General features: G+C 39.7%; 1 protein-coding gene across 20 annotated transcripts in view; it reads left to right on the top strand.

The window, feature by feature from the left end:
- CELF2 (CUGBP Elav-like family member 2) overlaps positions 1-18888 on the top strand; it is an 823343-nt gene that overhangs the window by 784582 nt on the left and 19873 nt on the right. For 13 of the 20 annotated variants that reach the window (XM_058190373.1, XM_058190376.1, XM_058190380.1 and 10 more), the window contains one exon: positions 14263-14391. In XM_058190373.1, coding sequence (XP_058046356.1) covers positions 14263-14391 — 129 coding nt within the window. The remainder of the gene's footprint in view (positions 1-14262; positions 14392-18888) is intronic. The other 7 variants (XM_058190365.1, XM_058190370.1, XM_058190377.1 and 4 more) reach the window with 1 other exon arrangement.

The raw sequence follows: 18888 nt of genomic DNA, 5'->3' as shown, positions 1-18888 counted from the left end.
CTGAACAACCATTTGACCAGGATAATAGATGGTCTCATGACTTCAACGTGGGGTTGGACTAGAAGACCTCCAAGGTCCCTTCCAACCCTATGATTCTGTTTTCTATGTTTTTTGGCCTATTCTGGGCAGGGGTGATTTGCTACCGGTTCGCAACAGTTCGGGTGAACCGGTAGTAAAAAAAAATGCTGCCGGTTCGTCAGAACCGGTATTTTCAACGATCAACTGTGCTGTATGATATATATTCACTAGTAATATCTAAAATCTAAATCACGTGGCACAGCTGTTCCCCACCACCACCCACTGTTCTACTTACCTTCTTAAGCTACCTTTTTCCACGCTGCGCGGTAGCGCCTGCGGTGCAGAAGCGCACAAAGTGTGTGCTGCGCATGCTTGCGCACAGCGAACCGGTGGCAGACCTCGGAGGATTTTGCCACTGATTCTGGGTAATCATCCATAGAGATGTAAAAGAGGGAAAAAAAGGACAAACAATTCAGAGTCAAGTTGAACATAGAGAAATAAATGAGGTAGCCATTTTATAAGGATATAGCCATTTTATTTGGCTATAAAGCCAAATCTAACTTTGGGCAGTTCCTGTGGGTAAAGAACACACATTTGAAGTCAGAAACTTTATTGGCACAAGATTTTATCCTTCAGGGGACAAGGCAGTGGAGTGCAAGGAATATTGCAGCCGGCTGGGGAATTCTAGGAGTTGGAAGTCCACACATTTTAAAATTGCTAAGGTTGAGAAATACTGATCTGAACCAGTTTTTCCCCTAGCAGCAGCCCTCCCCCTGAATACTGCTATCAAGCAAAAACATCAATTTAATAGTCTTGTTCCACCTTACAAACTCTACATCTAAACTGAAAACAGCCCTTGTTAAGATGTTCTTTTGATTTCAACTTTCTTATCTAGTGCTAAATTTTCCGGTCCATTAAATACTTTGTAAACCTGAATAAAAGCTTTCCCCGCCTGTTCCTGGTTCCACGGGAGAGCTCTATTTAGCTCTATAAAAGCCACGTGTTCCATTTCAAAGCATTTCCATTTAAATCTAGGCTATAGTGCAGCATTTATATTTGCTTTTTAAGGTGGGGAAAATAAGTGCCCCTTTTTATTTTTTATTTTTTTAAAAAGTGTCTGTACGTTTTTGCAGTTGCAAGAGTATTGGGGAGGTTCTTCCTTTTTTTTTTGAAGTAGTAATTCTCAAAAAAAAACAACTTCCCATCGTCTTTTATTTACAATTTCCCTGTTGTCTTTTATCTACAAACCAACTTATCACAAAAATGGCAATGCAGTTGAGGGAAGAGCACTTCCTGGCTATCTAATTTAATGACATTAAGTGAACTGTGATTAATGAAGGTGTCGTGTCCCACTCCTCCGCTGACGGCCGGGTCAGGGAAATCCGAATCAGGCGTGCCTCTGCAGCTCTGCCAAAGTCCTAGCAAAGTTCTCAAGGCAGGCAGGAGACCAGAAAGTGACTTCAGCAAGATATGTTAGACTTTGCCTGACTCAGAGAATGCCAGAAAGCAGGTCCTTTATATAGGCCATGGGGTGTGGCTCCATGACTCAGCACTTATCCAGGCCTGCCCCTCCCTTCCTTCTGTCGCTGCCGCCTATCAATTCTCCTGAAGCAAGGGTCACTCCAGTCTGCAGCTGTTGGCAATTGACCTTCCTCAGGCTCATATGCTGTGTGGGAGGGGGAGGGGTCTAGTTGCTCCGTTTGCCTGGGCATGGAGCCAGAGCTGGGGGCTGGAGGTACTTCTTCCTCCTCAGCCTGTCTGGGCATGGAGCCAGGGCTGGGGCCGGGAGGCATACTAGGACATTCCTCAGCGTTCAGAAGCAGATAAGAAGGCCCTGGCTGCGGTGAAAGCGGGCGAGACACAACAGAAGGCTGTGCAAGTAAAATGCAGATATATACCATTTATACTTACGGTCGACTCTGCCAAAACTGCGGAAGGCGTATAGGATTGATGGTTACAAGTAAGAGGCAACCGTGTTCAACAACCAATGAAACTTTTTTTTTCAAGGCGCCAAAGGTTGGTAGTTGACACCATTGGCTCTTGGGTACTGTGAAAGTTATAGTTTTGCAGAAACACCAGGGTGTAAACAAGCATCTTCCTTTGCAATTTTTCCTTCCACGTTCTCAGGAAGGGTCATAGATATATCAGCGAGAGCAGGGGTGTCGAACTCAATTTCATTGAGGGCCACATCAGGGTTGTGTTTGACCTTGGGGGGAGGCGGATGGTGTGGCTAGGGGGCATGGTCCTCTGTTGCAGTCCGCTAGGAGCCTGCGGAGCTGGCAATGGAGTCGGACAGCGGTGAGGCTGAGGAAGAACATGGGCCAGTCCTGGAGGCTGGGGAAGGCCTGGATGAGAGCTCTGCGCCGGAGGCAGAGGTGGGGCCAGGGCCATCGGGGAGTGATGTGCAGATTCCAGAGGCTGACAGTAGTGAGGCAGAGGAACAGGAGGAGCCTGTTCCTAATGCACTCATGAGAAGAGCTGCCAGAAGGCAAGAGCAGCTCAAGCAATGAGGACGACTCGGGACTAGAGCCAAAAGATGATTGGCCCCTCCCATAAGGCTTAAAAGACCAGCAACGACTTTTGGGTTCTTTGCCGGAAAACAACGTTGATAGCTTTGTCTTGTTGCATTTGTTCTGTATCGGTGTCTTCTGAACTTTTGCCAGGAAAGGCCTTTGGCAGTTTGCCTAATTGGACCAAGGTTGGTGATAGGACTGAGGAATTTGTGTTGGGAGGAATTTGCTTTAATTTAGTTGAACTACGCTGAGAATGAGTTAATTCTCAGCTGTTCAAATAAAGTTTGTTTGTTTTTACAGTGACTGAGTTTCCTATACCTACTTGGGCCTGGGTCACAACACCCTCGACATCACTCGTGTTGGGGGTGCCTATGGTGGCCCGAGTACTCTGCCAGTGAAAACAGGCTCCCGAGCTCCATTTTTTTTTATTTGCATTTATATCCCGCCCTTCTCCGAAGACTCAGGGCGGCTTACACTATGTCAAGCAATAGTCTTCATCCATTTGTATATTATATACAAAGTCAACTTATTGCCCCCAACAATCTGGGTCCTCATTTTACCTACCTTATAAAGGATGGAAGGCTGAGTCAACCTTGGGCCTGGTGGGGCTTGAACCTGCAGTAATTGCAAGCAGCTGCTGTTAATAACAGACTGTCTTACCAGTCTGAGCCACAGAGGCCCATTTTTGGCTGTGACAGCCTCCTGCAACCCTTGTAACATTGCATGGTCCCTAAACTGATGGTTGTAAGTCAAGGAGTACTTGCATAGCTTCATCAAAAGGACAGCGGTGGGCAGAGAGTGAGAGTTGTTGGATCCACGTTCTGATTCTCTCGTGATCTATAACAAGTGCAAAAAGTATGCCTTGCCAGCTACGTATAAGCCTATGTTCTTTTTTGGTCTTTCCAAGACCCCTCCCCAAATGAGATGGGTAAAACAAGGGGCCCATTTTCTGCATGTTTGTAGAAATTGGGGTGGTTTAAAGGCCAAAATGGATACCATTAAGGCTTGCAGAACAGTATTTTAAGGTCTGAAGAAGTGGTGAAATGTAAAATGTGTTACTACCGGTTCTATGGGCATGGCTTGGTGGTGGGGGTAATGTGACTGGGTGGGCATGGACAATTTTTTTTTTTTATTTTTAAAAGCATTTTTTCTACAACCTCTTCGGCCGAAGAGGTTGTAGAAAAAATGCTTTTAAAAGGCTCTGGCAATCCCAGCTGAGCCGCGCAATCATCAGAGGCTTTTTTTTTTACTTTTAAAAACATTTTTTTGGCCGAAGAAAAAATGCTTTTAAAAGTTTAAAAAAAAAAACCTCTGATGATCGCGTGGCTCAGCCAGGCATGGGGAGGGGCAGGGATTTTTGCTACTGGCTCTCCGAACCACCCGCCGCCATCGCTACCAAATCGGCCGACCTGGTCTGAACCGGGAGCATTTCACCCCTGGTCTGAAGACTCATTTTCTCCCTTAAAAACATCAATGCCAGATTGTCCCATGTGGATTCTGGGATGGCGTTCCTGACTTAATTCATCTTTGACTTATAGCCACCTTGTGAGAACTGCAATGGAGGAATAGGGAGCACTAGTAAATTTCTCTCTGTGCTCTGAAAATGTTTTAGATCAGGGGTCTCCAACCTTGGCAACTTTAAGACTTGTGGACTTCAACTCCCAGAGTTCCTCAGCCAGTTATCTGAGGAACTCTGGGAGTTGAAGTCCACAAGTCTTAAAGTTGCCAAGGTTGGAGACCCCTGTTTTAGATCACCTTTGGAATTACCAGCTTCTTCTAAATGTGTCAAGTACAATTTGATGCCAGCTTCTTTTAGCATCAACATGTCAACTATCAGGTTTTCCTGTATCGTCTAGAAAGATGTTGATTGATTGATATATTTTTTTTGGTGAAATTTTGAAACTGCCCATCACCCTCGCTGAAGGACCATGTTCATTTTCTAAGGCTGGCTGATGATCAATATAGGATTTGAATTCACAGATCTCTCTCCCTCTCTCTCTCTCTCTCCCTCTCTCTCTCTCCCTCCCTCCCTCCCACTCTCTCTCTTCCTCTTCCTCTCTCTTTTAAATACCTGATCTGCTTGGCAGCTATTTTTAAGCTTTTGTTCCACATTAATAAAAGAAGCCATTGGCTGCTTCTTTCATTGTTAATTTACTTGATCTGCCATACAGATGCAAAAAATGTAGCATTCTTGACCAATTCGGCTGCTTAAGAGAAAAGTAACAGTTTGCCTGGGTAGCGTTTCTGTTCTTCACTCCTGGGAAGCAATTAAATGAGTTATGGGTCATTCATGATACTAACCATACCACAAAGGATTTGCCTTTGTTAAGTAAAAGCATTCATTGCTTAAAGCAGAATTGTTTGAAACTTGAGCCATTTTTATAGAACATTTAAGGTTGCTTTTTTCCAGAGAAGCATCACACAATCTTTCTCTGAGCCTAGCATCTCCTAAAAGCTTTCTTTATGTGTTCATTTCAGAACAATACACATCTCTCCAAGAGGCAGTTGAAGCCTGTCGGGGTGACATTTTGTATAGTCCAAGCACCCGCTGTGTTATCTGCAATGTGTTTCCAGAAAGAATCCCAAAATAGCTGCACCTGTTTGAGAGTTTTCTAAATCAGCCCACAATAGTTGGTTCTTCTTGGAAATTGGGCATTGACAAAAGCTGCATCTTATCCTTTTAAATATTTAGAATATATTTTGCTTCACAAAGAAGTATAGACATTTCTTATAAATGGTTCTGACAATTGTGGGTAAAATCATCTCGTTCAGCTCATGTGAAGAGGCAGAAAAACATTTAGAATCCACTCTATCTCCTGAATTGTTACATAAGCACAACACAATTATCCCCTACTTTTTGTCAAATCCCAAAAAAATAATATTCAGGTATATATTTTTTTCTTTTTTCCTCTTTTCTGTTTAAATTTTATAGACCATCTAAAGCAGAGGTCTCCAATCTTGGCAATTTTAAGACTTGTGGACTTCAACTCCCAGAATTCTGGGAGTTAAAGTCCACAAGTCTTAATGTTGCCAAGATTGGAGACCCCTGATCTAAAGCATCTAATTTAAAACTTCTTCCCTCCAAGTTATCCCAGATATATGCAACAATCTTGATCCTAATTTGCTTGGTCTTCCCTATACAAATTTTATTGTATTTCCAAAATTAAAATACAAAATAAAGAAAAGAAGAAGAAGAAACAAACTGACAGCCATCAAATGCTAATAATAAAAGTAAAAAAGAAAAGAAAATGACAAATATATCATTCACACTGAATGAACACACATTCATACTGCATTCAGTAAAAAAGATGCTGAGACTCTAGAAAGAGTGCAGAGAAGAGCAACAAAGATGATTAGGGGACTGGAGGATAAAACATATGAAGAAGGATTGCAGGAACTGGGTATGTCTAATTTAATGAAAAGAAGGACTAGGGGAGACATGATAGCAGTGTTCCAATATCTCAGGGGCTGCCACAGAGAAGTGGGAGTCGGGCTGTTCTCCAAAGCACCTGAGGGTAGAACAAGAAGCAATGGGTGGAAACTGATCAAGGAAAGAAGCAACTTAGAACTAAGGAGAAATTTCCTGACAGTTAGAACAATTAATAAGTGGAACGACTTGCCTGCAGAAGTTGTGAATGCTCCAACACTGGAAATTTTTAAGAAAATGTTGGATAACCATCTGTCTGAGATGGTGTAGGGTTTCCTGCCTGGGCAGGGGGTTGGACTAGAAGGTCTCCAAGGTCCCTTCCAACTCTACTGTTGTTGTTGTTGTTGTTAAAGTCCACCCTGGTTGAATGCTGAAAAATATATCAAAAATATCTTATGTACTCTCTTTCCCTTACATAATTTTAAACTTTCCCATCTACATTTCCGTACAAGTAATTTTAAACTTTCCCATCTATATTTTGTTTGGTTTTCCCTCGTGTTCGAAGAACAAATCTGATTGGACACAAGTATAACTCTTTATTAAGGATTAAAAGCAGCAAAAGAGACTTATTTCTCCACTCTCTTACAGTTTGCAGCTAGTGGTCTTGAGTGCGTTGAGTGATTTGGGGAAGAAGGGACCCCCCAGAGCCTCTGCAGGCATCCCTCGGATAAAATTGCTTGAATTTGTTTGATGTTTCTGCCTTTGTGGATCCTGTGCAGTTGTCTGAGCGGTAGTCATGCCTAGTAATTTGAAAGGGAGTTCGGATCCATCAGCCCGATGACTGGGTCCTTGGGGCTTTGAACCCTGCCACTTTTCTCTTCGTTCCGTGTCCTTCATGGTTGGTTAAGTCATCCCAGGAGGCAATATGTCATTGATCCAGCAGAGATGGATGGGAGGAGATGCTTGGAAGGAGATGATGGGTTTCTTTCTCCCTCAAGAGGCCATCGCTGGATTTAAAGGTTCTGAATAATTTTGTCCGGACTCCACTCTTTCCTTTTCAAGGAAGGTGACTGAGAAGATAGTAGGCTTACTACTCCAAAGACTAAAGTGACCAGATTTCAGCGATGGCAAAGCGGGACACCATTGACGGGGGGAGGGGGGGCTGCGCATGCGTACTGAGTCTTGCCATCTGCCTGAAGGAAGAGGAGCGGCTGCTGCTTCTCCGCTCTTCCAGGCAGGCTCGGCTCTCCTCTCGGCTCTTCTCTTCCTCTCGGGTGAAGTCAAGCGGCGTCTCTCCTCCCTCTCTCGCCCCCTTCTCCGCCACTCCCCCTTCTCCGCCTCCTCCTCTTGCGTTGCCGCCTCCCATTTTCAGAATGGAAGTGAAACAAAAAAAGAATCGGGACTTTTTGGAATTGCCGTGGGATGCGGGACAAATTATTAAAAAGCGGGACTGTCCCGCCAAAAGCAGGACGTCTGGTCACTATACCAAAGACCCTGGAGGAAGTGATTTAGCTGGATCCTTTTTAGAATAGTTTTAGTCTGAATACAATACCAAGGTGTATTGGTAACCCTGGCCAATGATCTCTGTCAGGCCATGGATTGAGGGAGATATCCTTGATATCTCAGCAGCTTTTGATACATTTAATATGGTATCTTACTGGACCAGTTTAGGAGGTTTTTAATTGGGGGCCACTGTTCTTCAGTGATTCTTCAGTGATTTCTGCTCCAAGGTCAGTTTGGTATTATGGTATTGTGAGGGGAAGAGACCCGAAATCCGTGAAATGAATAAGGGGGCATTTATTAGTATGATACAATTGAACGTGTCCAGAAATATTTTACAAGAAGAGTTCTCCATTCCTCTGAAAACAATAAAATACCCTATCCCACCAGTCTTGAAATCCTAGGCTTAGAAAACTTGGAACTCCGTCACCTTCGACAAGACCTAAGCTTAACTCACAGAATCATCTATTGTAATGTTCTTCCTGTTAAAGACTACTTCAGCTTTAATTGCAATAATACTAGAGCAACTAATAGATTTAAACTTAATGTCAACCGCTTTAATCTAGATTGCAGAAAATATGACTTCTGTAACAGAATCATCAGTGCTTGGAATACTTTACCTGATTCTGTGGTCTCTTCCCATAATCCTAAAAGTTTTATCCAAAAACTTTCTACTATTGACCTCACCCCATTCCTAAGAGGACCATAAGGGGCGTGCATAAGTGCACAAACGTGCCTACTGTTCCTGTCCTATTGTTTTTCTTTTCTTCTTCCAATATATATATATGCTTATACCTCCTTATATTTACCCATATATGTGTTTATTTACTATATAATCTTTTTGTATGATACCTACATATATTGTTGTGACAAAATAAAATAAATAAATAAATATGGATGCAGTGGTGGGATTCAGGCAGTTCGCACCACTTCGGGAGAACCGGTTGTTAACTTTCTGAGCAGTTTGGCAAACTGGTTATTGGAAGAAATCATTAGGGCAGAGAACCGGTTGTTAAATTACTTGAATCCCACCACTGTATGGATGTGACCCACTGTCACTCTGTTTTGGGTTAAGTTTCCATGAATTTATCCATATAGCATTACCAAAAAAAAAAAAAATCAATGCCATATAAAGCTGTGAAGGTATTTCTGAGTTATATACCAGGGATTTGGGATTTTATCATATGAAAGACTACGGATTAACTGAACACGGTGCAGCAAAAAAAAGATTACTCTTTGATATTGTTAAGAGAGCATGTCCCCAGGATTAAAATCTCGGATCAATAATGCGTTCATTGAAAAACCACCTGTCTATTAGTGTGAGGGGAAGAGTGAAGGTGCATTTTTAAAAAAATGGCTGAATGACTTTCTGTGTACGTTTACCCCCCCCCTTTTTTTTTTTTCTTCTTTTCTCTTCTTTTCTTTATATAGTGAGGCTTTTAAAAAAAAAAAAACAGTTGCAAACTTCCTATGACACAGTTTTCACTAGCATAGGTTAACCGCTTTACCTGTGCCGTATGCAGCTTTTTTTGGTAACAATAAAAGTCAGTACAAATCCAAATGGACACCAGCTTAGCCATTATGACACCAGCTCATCCAATGCCTAGTTTTACCCCAAACCTGCTGACATTATTGCATGTGAGGTAAAAAAATTTTATTCTGGATTTAATCTGGCAAGGTGGTATCTTTGATCCATTCCTGGGCTACCCTATGTCTTTCTGTTGAATTAACTATGAAAATAAAAGTAACCAGCAAAATAGAAGGCCTTACAATGAGTTATTGTATGTAACAGTCTTTCTCATATTTGTTTTCTTCCTGCTACGATGCACATCGATGCCAAACATCCAACAATTTGTCCACCTTTGAGATCGTAGCGATGTTGTAGGTCTCTGAGCTTTGTTTGCTTGCAGATGTTTCATTACCAGAGTTAGTAACATTATTATTTTTTTATTTACATTTATTTATTTATTTATTTATTTATTTTTATTTTTTATTTTTCGTATTTTTATACCGCCCTATATCCCTAGGGACTCAGGGCGGTTTACAGGCAGATAAAAAATACATATAAATACAAAATAAAACATCAATTAAAAAACTTATTCCAAATAGCCGAATAATTAAAAATAACAGTATACATAATAAAACCCATTAAAACCAGTTTAAATTTAAAATCTAAAATCTAGTCCAGTCCTGCGCAGATGAATAGATGAGTTTTAAGCTCGCGGCGAAAGGTTCGGAGGTCTGGAAGTTGACGAAGTCCTGGGGGAAGCTCGTTCCAAAGGGTGGGAGCCCCCACAGAGAAGGCCCTTCCCCTGGGTGTCGCCAGACGGCACTGCCTAGCCGACGGCACCCTGAGGAGTCCCTCTCTGTTATATCCCGTCCTTCTCCGAAGACTCAGGGGGGTTTACATTGTGTTAAGCAATAGTCTTCATCCATTTGTATATTATATACAAAGTCAGCTTTTATTGCCCCCAACAATCTGGGTCCTCATTTTACCTACCTTATAAAGGATGGAAGGCTGAGTCAACCTTGGACCTGGTGGGACTAGAACCTGCAGTAATTGCAGGCAGCTGTGTTTTAATAACAGGCTTCTTACAGCCTGAGCCACACCGCGGCCCTGTTTGTTATACCTGTTTATACTTATATGTTTATATGCTACGTTTATACTTATACTTATTTTCTCATACGTGCTTGACAAATAAATAAATAAATAAATAAATAAACAAATAAATAATTCTTCAGTGCTTCATGCAACCGCCTGCAAGCAAACGAATAGAACAGAACTGAACTGAACTGAACTGAACTGAATTCTTTATTGGCCAAGTGTGATTGGACACACAAGGAATTTGTCTTCGGTGCATTAAGCTCTCATGGTACATAAAAGCTGTAAGTGATAAAATCATGATCATAGTCATCATATAAATACATACTTCATAAATCATAAGATACAACACTTAGTGATAGTGAAACTAATGTAGTGATAGTCAACTTATTGAAACTAAGCTCAGAGAGTACCAAGGACTCTACAGTTCATCCCTGAGCTATGTTTATTCTCTTCCATTAGTAGTGATATTGTCCAGGGAAATTAGATATCTAGGTGTAGAGAGCAAGAAACTGGGGGAATGTGGATGAGATAGATAAGAAAACTATCGTCTCTAGTGTAAGAATATGCTAATACAATAACCTTTCGTGATTTCTTAATACTACATATCGAAGGATGGAGGCAAGGGCTTGACCTGGAGACTCTTCAGATCAACCATATCAGAAGTCCATCTCATGCCAATTTCACATCAATATGATTTTCTTTCCTTTTTTTTTTGCTTTTGTATGGACATTTAGCCCCGAAAGACAGTTGCTAGCACCCATTACACATGAAATTCGCTTCATAGCTACCAGTTTGGTTCAATCATTTTTAATCATGGAGTTATCAAGTCCTGCTTTCAACTTGGCAGCACAAAAGAGTGGGCCTGCTACCAAGTACTCCTCAGTCATTTACAAGAGGCAGTGACCAGGAGCACGCTGTGAGTCCTGAGCAGTCAGAATTAATTTAATGCTTAATAAAACTGCTCACCTGAAGGAATTTTAATATTAAGTGGCTCATTGCAGTCACCAGTCAGGCTCACGGTTCATTCAATTGGTGAGTTTCCAGGAATAGAACTCCATGCAGTTAGGTGGGCCTGGAGATCTAATCCATCAAATACTAATTAGCTTAGTGCTTAAAAAACCTCAATCACAGAATAGAACCATTAGTTATTTACAGTATGTTAGCCTAGAATTGGATGGAGTCTGCCTGACCAGGTGAGTAATATTTTCTTTACACTATGTCAAATGACCCAGCTAAATGTAGGTGAAAGTAAACACCTTCTCCCTTAATGTGCAAATTGACAGGCAGAATTAATTTTTATCAGGTGGTGAGAAAAGCCAACTAATCAAAATTATAGCAGTGTTCCACTATCTCAGGGGTTGCCACAAAGAAGAGGGAGTCAAGCTATTCTCCAAAGCACCTGAGGGCAGGACAAAAAGCAATGGGTGGAAACTAATCAAGGAGAACTAAGAACTAGAACTAAGGAGAAATTTCCCGACAGCTAGAACAGTTAACCACTGGAACAACTTGCCTCCAGAAGTTGTGAATGCTCCAACACTGGAAGTTTTTAAGAAGATGTTGGATAGCCATTTGTCTGAAGTGGTGTAGGGTTTCCTGCCTAAGCAGGGGGTTGGACTAGAAGACCTCCAAGGTCCCTTTCTAGAATAGAATAGAATAGAATAGAATAGAATAGAATAGAATAGAATAGAATAGAATAGAATAGAATAGAATAGAATAGAATTTTATTGGCCAAGTGTGATTGGACACACAAGGAATATGTTTTGGTGCATATGCTCTCAGTGTACATAAAAGAAAAGATACCTTCATCAAGTTACAATACTTACAACACTAAATGATAGTCATGGGGTACAAATGTAACACTTAATGATACAACACCTAATGATAGTCATAGGCTACAAATAAGCAATCAGGAAACAATATCAGTATAAATCGTAAGATTACAAGCAACAAAGTTACAGTCATGAGTGGAAGGAGATGGGTGATGGGAACGATGAGAAGATTAATAGTAGTGCAGATTTAGTGGATAGTTTGACAGTGTTGAGGGAATTATTTGTTTAGCACAGTGATGGCGTTCGGGGGGGAGGGGAACTGTTCTTGTGTCTAGTTGTTCTGGTGTGCAGTGCTCTAACTCTGTTATTCTGTTGTGGTAGATGATTCTCATTCTGTTAGCCATTCCATCAGATACAGCTGAAGTGATTAGATGGCCTTTTTAAATACCTCTTTTTATTTGAATGATTAGGAGCCTGTCACAGATGTCTAGCGGTCACACACACAAAAAAGCATCTTTTCTTATCCTTATTCGTTCCAAGCTGACACAACCAGCCTGGAAAATGACTCCCAATCTAGTAGATACTTATTTGTGCAGGACTGGAGTGAGGTTGTGGCTTCAGGGAAGGGGCTTAATCCTATTTACATCTCTCCAGAGTTCCCTTCCCCCCCCCCTTGAAACTGTAGTGAGCCGCAAGGGCAGTAAATTACCTTTCAAAAGCAGGATCTTGTTATTTTTAATCACTGGTGGGCCAACCAGGATTTGAAGAGCTTTGAAGTCTGGTCATGGGCTTACAGATCTAACTCCGAATCTCAGTGTACCAAAGGCTAAGACTGGAGGGAGGGAAGGGGGGGTATCTGTCTAGTTTTTAGCTTGCAGCTGTATTCTTTAATGTTCACAAATCATATAGGCATTATTCACTCATCCCTTCAATACTAACTAGCTTTCTGAATGCTATTCTTCTTGACTATTGATGTTCAGGCTGATAACACAAGGATAATATTCCCAGCACAAAAGAGAGGAACGATCAATTTGCTTTTACCAAGACAAAGTACTGTCAAGTTATAATTCCTGAAAGCAAAGCCCCTGGATTCATGAATGTTAGATATTTCATCTTTTCTAATAATTAGACTAAACAGCAATGGAACATCAAGAAAAGCTGCCTAACAGCGTAGCAATGTCAGTTCATGTAATTTTCCCCAAAAAACGAGGGGCAACTACCAGCTCTTTATTAAGGTCTTGTGTGAATTTATTCAATTCAGAAACACCAACTTATCGTATCCATTTCATTTGCTGTTGGGGGAAAACTCTGGAAGGCAATTTGTAATTTTTCCTTCAGTATCAAATAGGTTTTCATAAGCCAGATAATCTGAGAACTGATGAATGTACCGTTTGCCATTTCCATATCAAAACAATCTCCTCTGAAACATATATTCTACAATGGTTTTATGCTTTATTCATAACATGCCATTTTTATATATGCATGCCGCTGAAATGGAGAGATCGAAACAATTCCAAACCAGAATTTCCAACCACAGTTTGTTGAATAAACAAGAAAGGTTACAAATCAGACTAAACTGTAAACAAACAAGTGGAATCTAAATCTGAGTTCAGCACATTATTTATTTATTTATTTATTTATTTATTTTGTCACAACAATATATGTAGGTATCATACAAAAAAGATTATATAGTATATAAACACATATATGAGTAAATATAAGGAGGTATAAGCATATATATATATATATAGGAAGAAGAAAAGAAAAACAATAGGACAGGAACGGTAGGCATGTTTGTGCACTTATGCACGCCCCTTATGGTCCTCTTAGGAATGGGGTGAGGTCAATAGTAGAAAGTTTTTGGTTAAAGCTTTTAGGATTATGGGAAGAGACCACGGAGTCAGGTAAAGTGTTCCAAGCACTGATGATTCTGTTACAGAAGTCATATTTTCTGCAATCTAGATTAAAGCGGTTGACATTAAGTTTAAATCTATTAGTTGCTCTAGTATTGTTGCAATTAAAGCTGAAGTAGTCTTTAACAGGAAGGACATTACAATAGATGATTCTGTGAGTTAAACTTACATGAATCAAACCGTAATGTAGGGCTCTGGTTTTCTATCTCTTATTAAACTTTTCAGCAGAATATGTACTTTAAGCAATGGACATTCAACTGTATGGATAAACCAAAGAGAGGAATCATACTTCAAAGGTTTTTCTCATCTAACTATTATTATGACATGTCATGAATTTATGGCCAAAGGACTCATTAGCTTTCCATAATGTTTGTGATAGGGGTGTCCAACCTTGGCAACTGTAAGACTCGTGGACTTCAGTTCCCAGAATTCCCCAACCAACCATGCTGACATGCTAGCTGAGGAATTCTGGGAGTTGCAGTCCACAAGTCTCAAAAGTTGCCAAGGTTGGAGACCCCTGGTTTATGGTATTCTGGGAGTAAATAATTTTCTTTTCTTTTTCCTTCTTTTATTCTAGTGGCTGCATCAACAGCAAATTCCACAGCTGGGGCAATGAATTCTTTGACTTCTCTGGGGACTCTACAAGGACTAGCTGGAGCAACGGTTGGATTGAATAATATTAATGCACTAGCAGGTACCGTAAACAGTGAGTATTTATTGCTGTGGTGGACACTCCAGCAATTTCCCTGTAATCACCCTAGGGACACTAATCGTTTTAGTAAAGTGAATGCTACTAGAGGAACAAACACGTGCAAAAATAGGTGATAAAATTGAGAAATTCTATTCCAGACAGCTTCAGGCCCAAAATCTAAATAGGTTTTTTCTTGTTAAAGAATTATGATGTTTATAGTACTTGATGATATTTTATCCTCTCTTCTAGGGCACACACATTAAGCTTACATTCAGATAGCTAGAACCGGAGATTTTGGTTTTGTTTTAATTGTTCAAGAGATGTAGGTTTTCGTTGAAGTGGCAACTAAGGAGATGTGTTGCTATTGTTGTTACCAGTGGTGGGATTCAAGTAATTTAACAACCGGTTCTCTGCCCTAATGATTTCTTCCAACAACCAGTTTGCCAAACTGTTCAGCTAGTTAACAACCGGTTCTCCCAAAGTGGTGCGAACTGGCTGAATCCCACCACTGGTTACTACCCATAGAAGCTATTGCTAAGGGTAATAGCACATCATCAGTATGAATACTCTCTAGATACAGGAGGTATGAAAAAATGCCCTCTGCTAAGCAGTTTGATTTATAGATTTCTACAATCCACACATTTTCAAATAAATCACTTTAGTTCTTGGCTATAGAGGCAGGAGAAGAATACAGTATGTCAGACCTTTGAAAGATATATACATTCTGTAATGTTTTTCACTAGAGTAGGTTAGGTAATTATGATATAAGCCATAATCTAATAATCTAGCCCAGCATACGCAATAATGATTCTGTTTCTATAACTCTGTGTTGTGTGTTTATGCATGCGTGCATGTGTATAAGCATGTATTATGTCTACAGATCAGCTTTTGCCAAACCAGTGCCTGCAAAATGGCCATTTGTATATCGGTTGAAGGTTTTGGACATTGAAATTCAAAAATCTCCAGAGAGTACAAAATAGGGATCCTTACCTCATCCCTAAATTTTGCCTCTCACAACTTACTATTGCCATCAGTGTACTTTCTGAACCAACCAAAGATAGTTTTAATCACAAAGAACTGAAAGCAGAAATTAATCAAGCCAGCAAAACTAAACAACTCTTCCAAAATCAAAGCAATGAATCACAGCAAGTAATGCACAGGATAACCTCCACCATTACAAAACATAATATAGAAGGAACCTAATCATTGTTTTAAAGTATTAGGTTCCAATGAGGTACTGATGAAAGCCAAAATATGCAAAGTTGAGTCAAGCATCCATTATACACTTGGTACTATATTCGATTTTAGCCAAAAATATTCAAGACACGTTAAATTGTTTTATATACACTATTGTGCTAGGGAAATTTTTGCTTGTCAGTTAGTATAATATGCCATTTGATCCATTTAAAATATCTAAATGATTGGTTCATATCGTCAATTCACCCTTTTTATGATTGAATGTAAAACAAGAGGAGAAACATTGAACTCTCTCTGTATTTCTATTATTTTTCATGAATAGAATAGAATAGAATAGAATAGAATAGAATAGAATAGAATAGAATAGAATAGAATAGAATAGAATAGATTTTTTTTATTGGCCAAGTGTGATTGGACACACAAGGAATTTGTCTTGGTGCCTATACTCTCAGTGTACATAAAAAAAAGATATGTTCATCAAGGTACAAAATTTACATATTTACAATGCAAATTTACTTTACATATAAGGTTACAAACAGTTGCATACCAAGTTCTGTTTTTCTGTTACTTTGCAGATATAAAGTTTTGTATTTCTGTTATTTTACATTAGTATTTACATTATTTTTTTTTATTTGCATTTATATCCCGCCCTTCTCCGAAGACTTAGGGCGGCTTACACTATGTTAGCAATAGTCTTCATTCTATTTGTATATTTATATACAAAGTCAACTTATTGCCCCCCAAAAATCTGGGTCCTCATTTTACCTACGTATACATTACACATGAAGTTACAAACAGTTGCATACAAAATTCTGTAGTTCTATTATTTTACATAAGTTGCAAATGCAAAATTTTATATTTCTGTTATTTTACATTCAACAAAAAAAAAATGGTGAATCAATCGCAAAAATGAATTTGAGCATACAAGGTAGATAGTGATTCAAGCACAACCCTTGCAGGGAATAGTGTGTCTGAGGCCCTTTTCTGGGTCTTCGCTTGTGAACACCTAAAGTCTAAATATAAGGTGAATTATACAGAATTACTGAGCACCTCTGAGGCTCAGTAAATGCCAACATGTTGATGACATATGAAGAAAACTTTTTAAAGTATGCTTTCAAACCTCCCAGATATCTAGGTATGTCTACATCATCAACAATGTATAACTAAAAGACAGGGAAGGTAAAAGAGAGAGGCAGGTTCAAAAAGCATGAAACTCCCACTGCCGTTCCAGTTTTTTTCCCCAGCTGCAACAGAAAAAGGAAGCTTTCTCAAGCTGTTTGCCTTTAACCAGAGGAGTTTTCTTCTGTAGTCTGCTTAGGTTGGTGTTTACCTGAACCTTTGAAAGCCAGTTGATACAATCAATGAAAATGTGATTTGTTTCTCCACGCGACTCTCTCTCCATACGCGCTCAATGATGCATCCGTCACTCTGATTTTTCTGGGAATTCAAAAACAGCTTCTGGGCTCACAAAACAGAACAAAATAAAAATGGAAAGAGTATATATTTCCTGCCGTAGCTTTTTCCCGTCGTCTTTTACCCAGCCTGTGCTGGTGGAGAAATTGGCTATGTCTTCTCTAACTAAAGAGGCAATGTGACCAATGCTGTAAAATCTTACTCTTTGACTTATTCTCTGCAGTTGCAACCAGTAAAATCCAAGGTATGAACAGGAAAAAATGTGGTCCTATCCTCCCAAAACCTGTTATCTTTCCTCTGTAAGAGAGTTGAGCAGTTCCAAAATGTGAAAGATAGGAGGAAAGGAAAGAAGGAAAGGGAAGGGAAGGGAAGAAAGAAAGAAAGAAAGAAAGAAAGAAAGAAAGAAAGAAAGAAAGAAAGAAAGAAAGAAAGAAAGAAAGAAAGAAAGAAAGAAAGAAAGATTCCTCTCACTAATGATGATTTTGGATATCCTTCTCCCTTTTTTCAAAATTCCTAGCTACTATGTCCTCATATATCTGTACTAGAGCATGACCATAGGATTTGGGGGTTTGGGTTTTTTTGATGGGGAGCGGGGTCTGCTTGGCCCACTCAGAAGAATTTTTTTTTTCTTCAATAGATGTTGCTTTCTTAAGATCTGCACGCAGCAGATGCCTCATTATTTCTTACCCGGTTTCTTAGAATTGTCCGTCTCTATTTTTTTTTTCCTTATAAAACTGTCATCAATGCAAAGTTTTAGGAGAAAGGTTATACAAGAAGATTAAAAGAGACAGGAATGTGATTTGACTGCAAGTAAATAACGCTGATTGTCCTGGGTTATTTATTTGTGGTCTGTTCCTCAAATCACTTTTCTGCAGCTTTGATCCAACAGCAACATCTATTCAGCCTGGAAGAAAAGGAGCTGATGGGGGAGGGGGGCAGTGCAAGGAAGGGCAGGAGATAGACATGTGCAGGAGATTTTATTGGCTTTTTCAATATTACATCAGCTTTAAGCTTAAATTGCTATAATAGGCAATTTGTGGGTAAAAAATATTAAAGCCACTGAAAGGGAGCTGCCATTCCTTTTGTTCTCCCGTAAAAATATCCTGAGCATTGTGATACGTTGGAAATTTTAATGGACAACCCTAGCAGAGAGCTGTTCAGATTCAAGGTTTCTGTGCTTCCTTAGAAATTGTTTTACAAAGCCTTTTATAGCATCTGGGTTTCCTAATATTTTTAAGACTGCATCTCCCGAAAGGAATATTCGCTGGAAATTCTACCAATGTAGTTCTAGCATGTCTGAAAAGAACTAGCTGAGAGAGGAACTAGCTTAGCAAGTTTAAATTTCCCAATTGTTCATATCTGTATTAGTTTATCAAAATATAAAATACAGAGATACAAAGAAAAATTAAAATAATGGGTCACAATAGGGGAGGACAAAGGGAAGAGGAAAAATTTGTAGGGGAAAGGGGAAGGGGGAAAAAACGAAAAGCATTGACTTCCGGCTCCTTTTGGCGCAGCAGAATAAGGTAATAATACAACCTCAGCTTTTTTTACTTTTTAGTAATTAGTTTCCCAATTTTATCTGGTGATGGGGAACCATAAATATCACTGAAAGGATGTTTCTCTTTTAAGAGTCCTAAATAAACTAAGTAGTCATTTCTCAGTCATATTTTATTATCCACTAACCTTAGGGAGACATATGATAGCAGTCTTCAAATATCTGAAGGATGGAGTGATGGTTAATGTACAGGGGTTATTGAAGATGTATAAATATAATTAATGTAGGGTCGGGTCTGCCCAGTTACCATTTTAGAACGGTGGGGAGGGAGAAAAGAGGAGAGAGTAGGAGGTAGGAAAGAGGAGAAGAGGAAGGAAGAGGGGTAGAAGAGGGAGAAGGAAGGT

Source organism: Ahaetulla prasina, chromosome 7 (assembly GCF_028640845.1).
Source record: "Ahaetulla prasina isolate Xishuangbanna chromosome 7, ASM2864084v1, whole genome shotgun sequence".
Lineage (NCBI taxonomy): Eukaryota > Metazoa > Chordata > Lepidosauria > Squamata > Colubridae > Ahaetulla > Ahaetulla prasina.
Note: the sequence above shows the minus strand (reverse complement) of the source record. Positions and strands in the feature narration are given on the sequence as shown.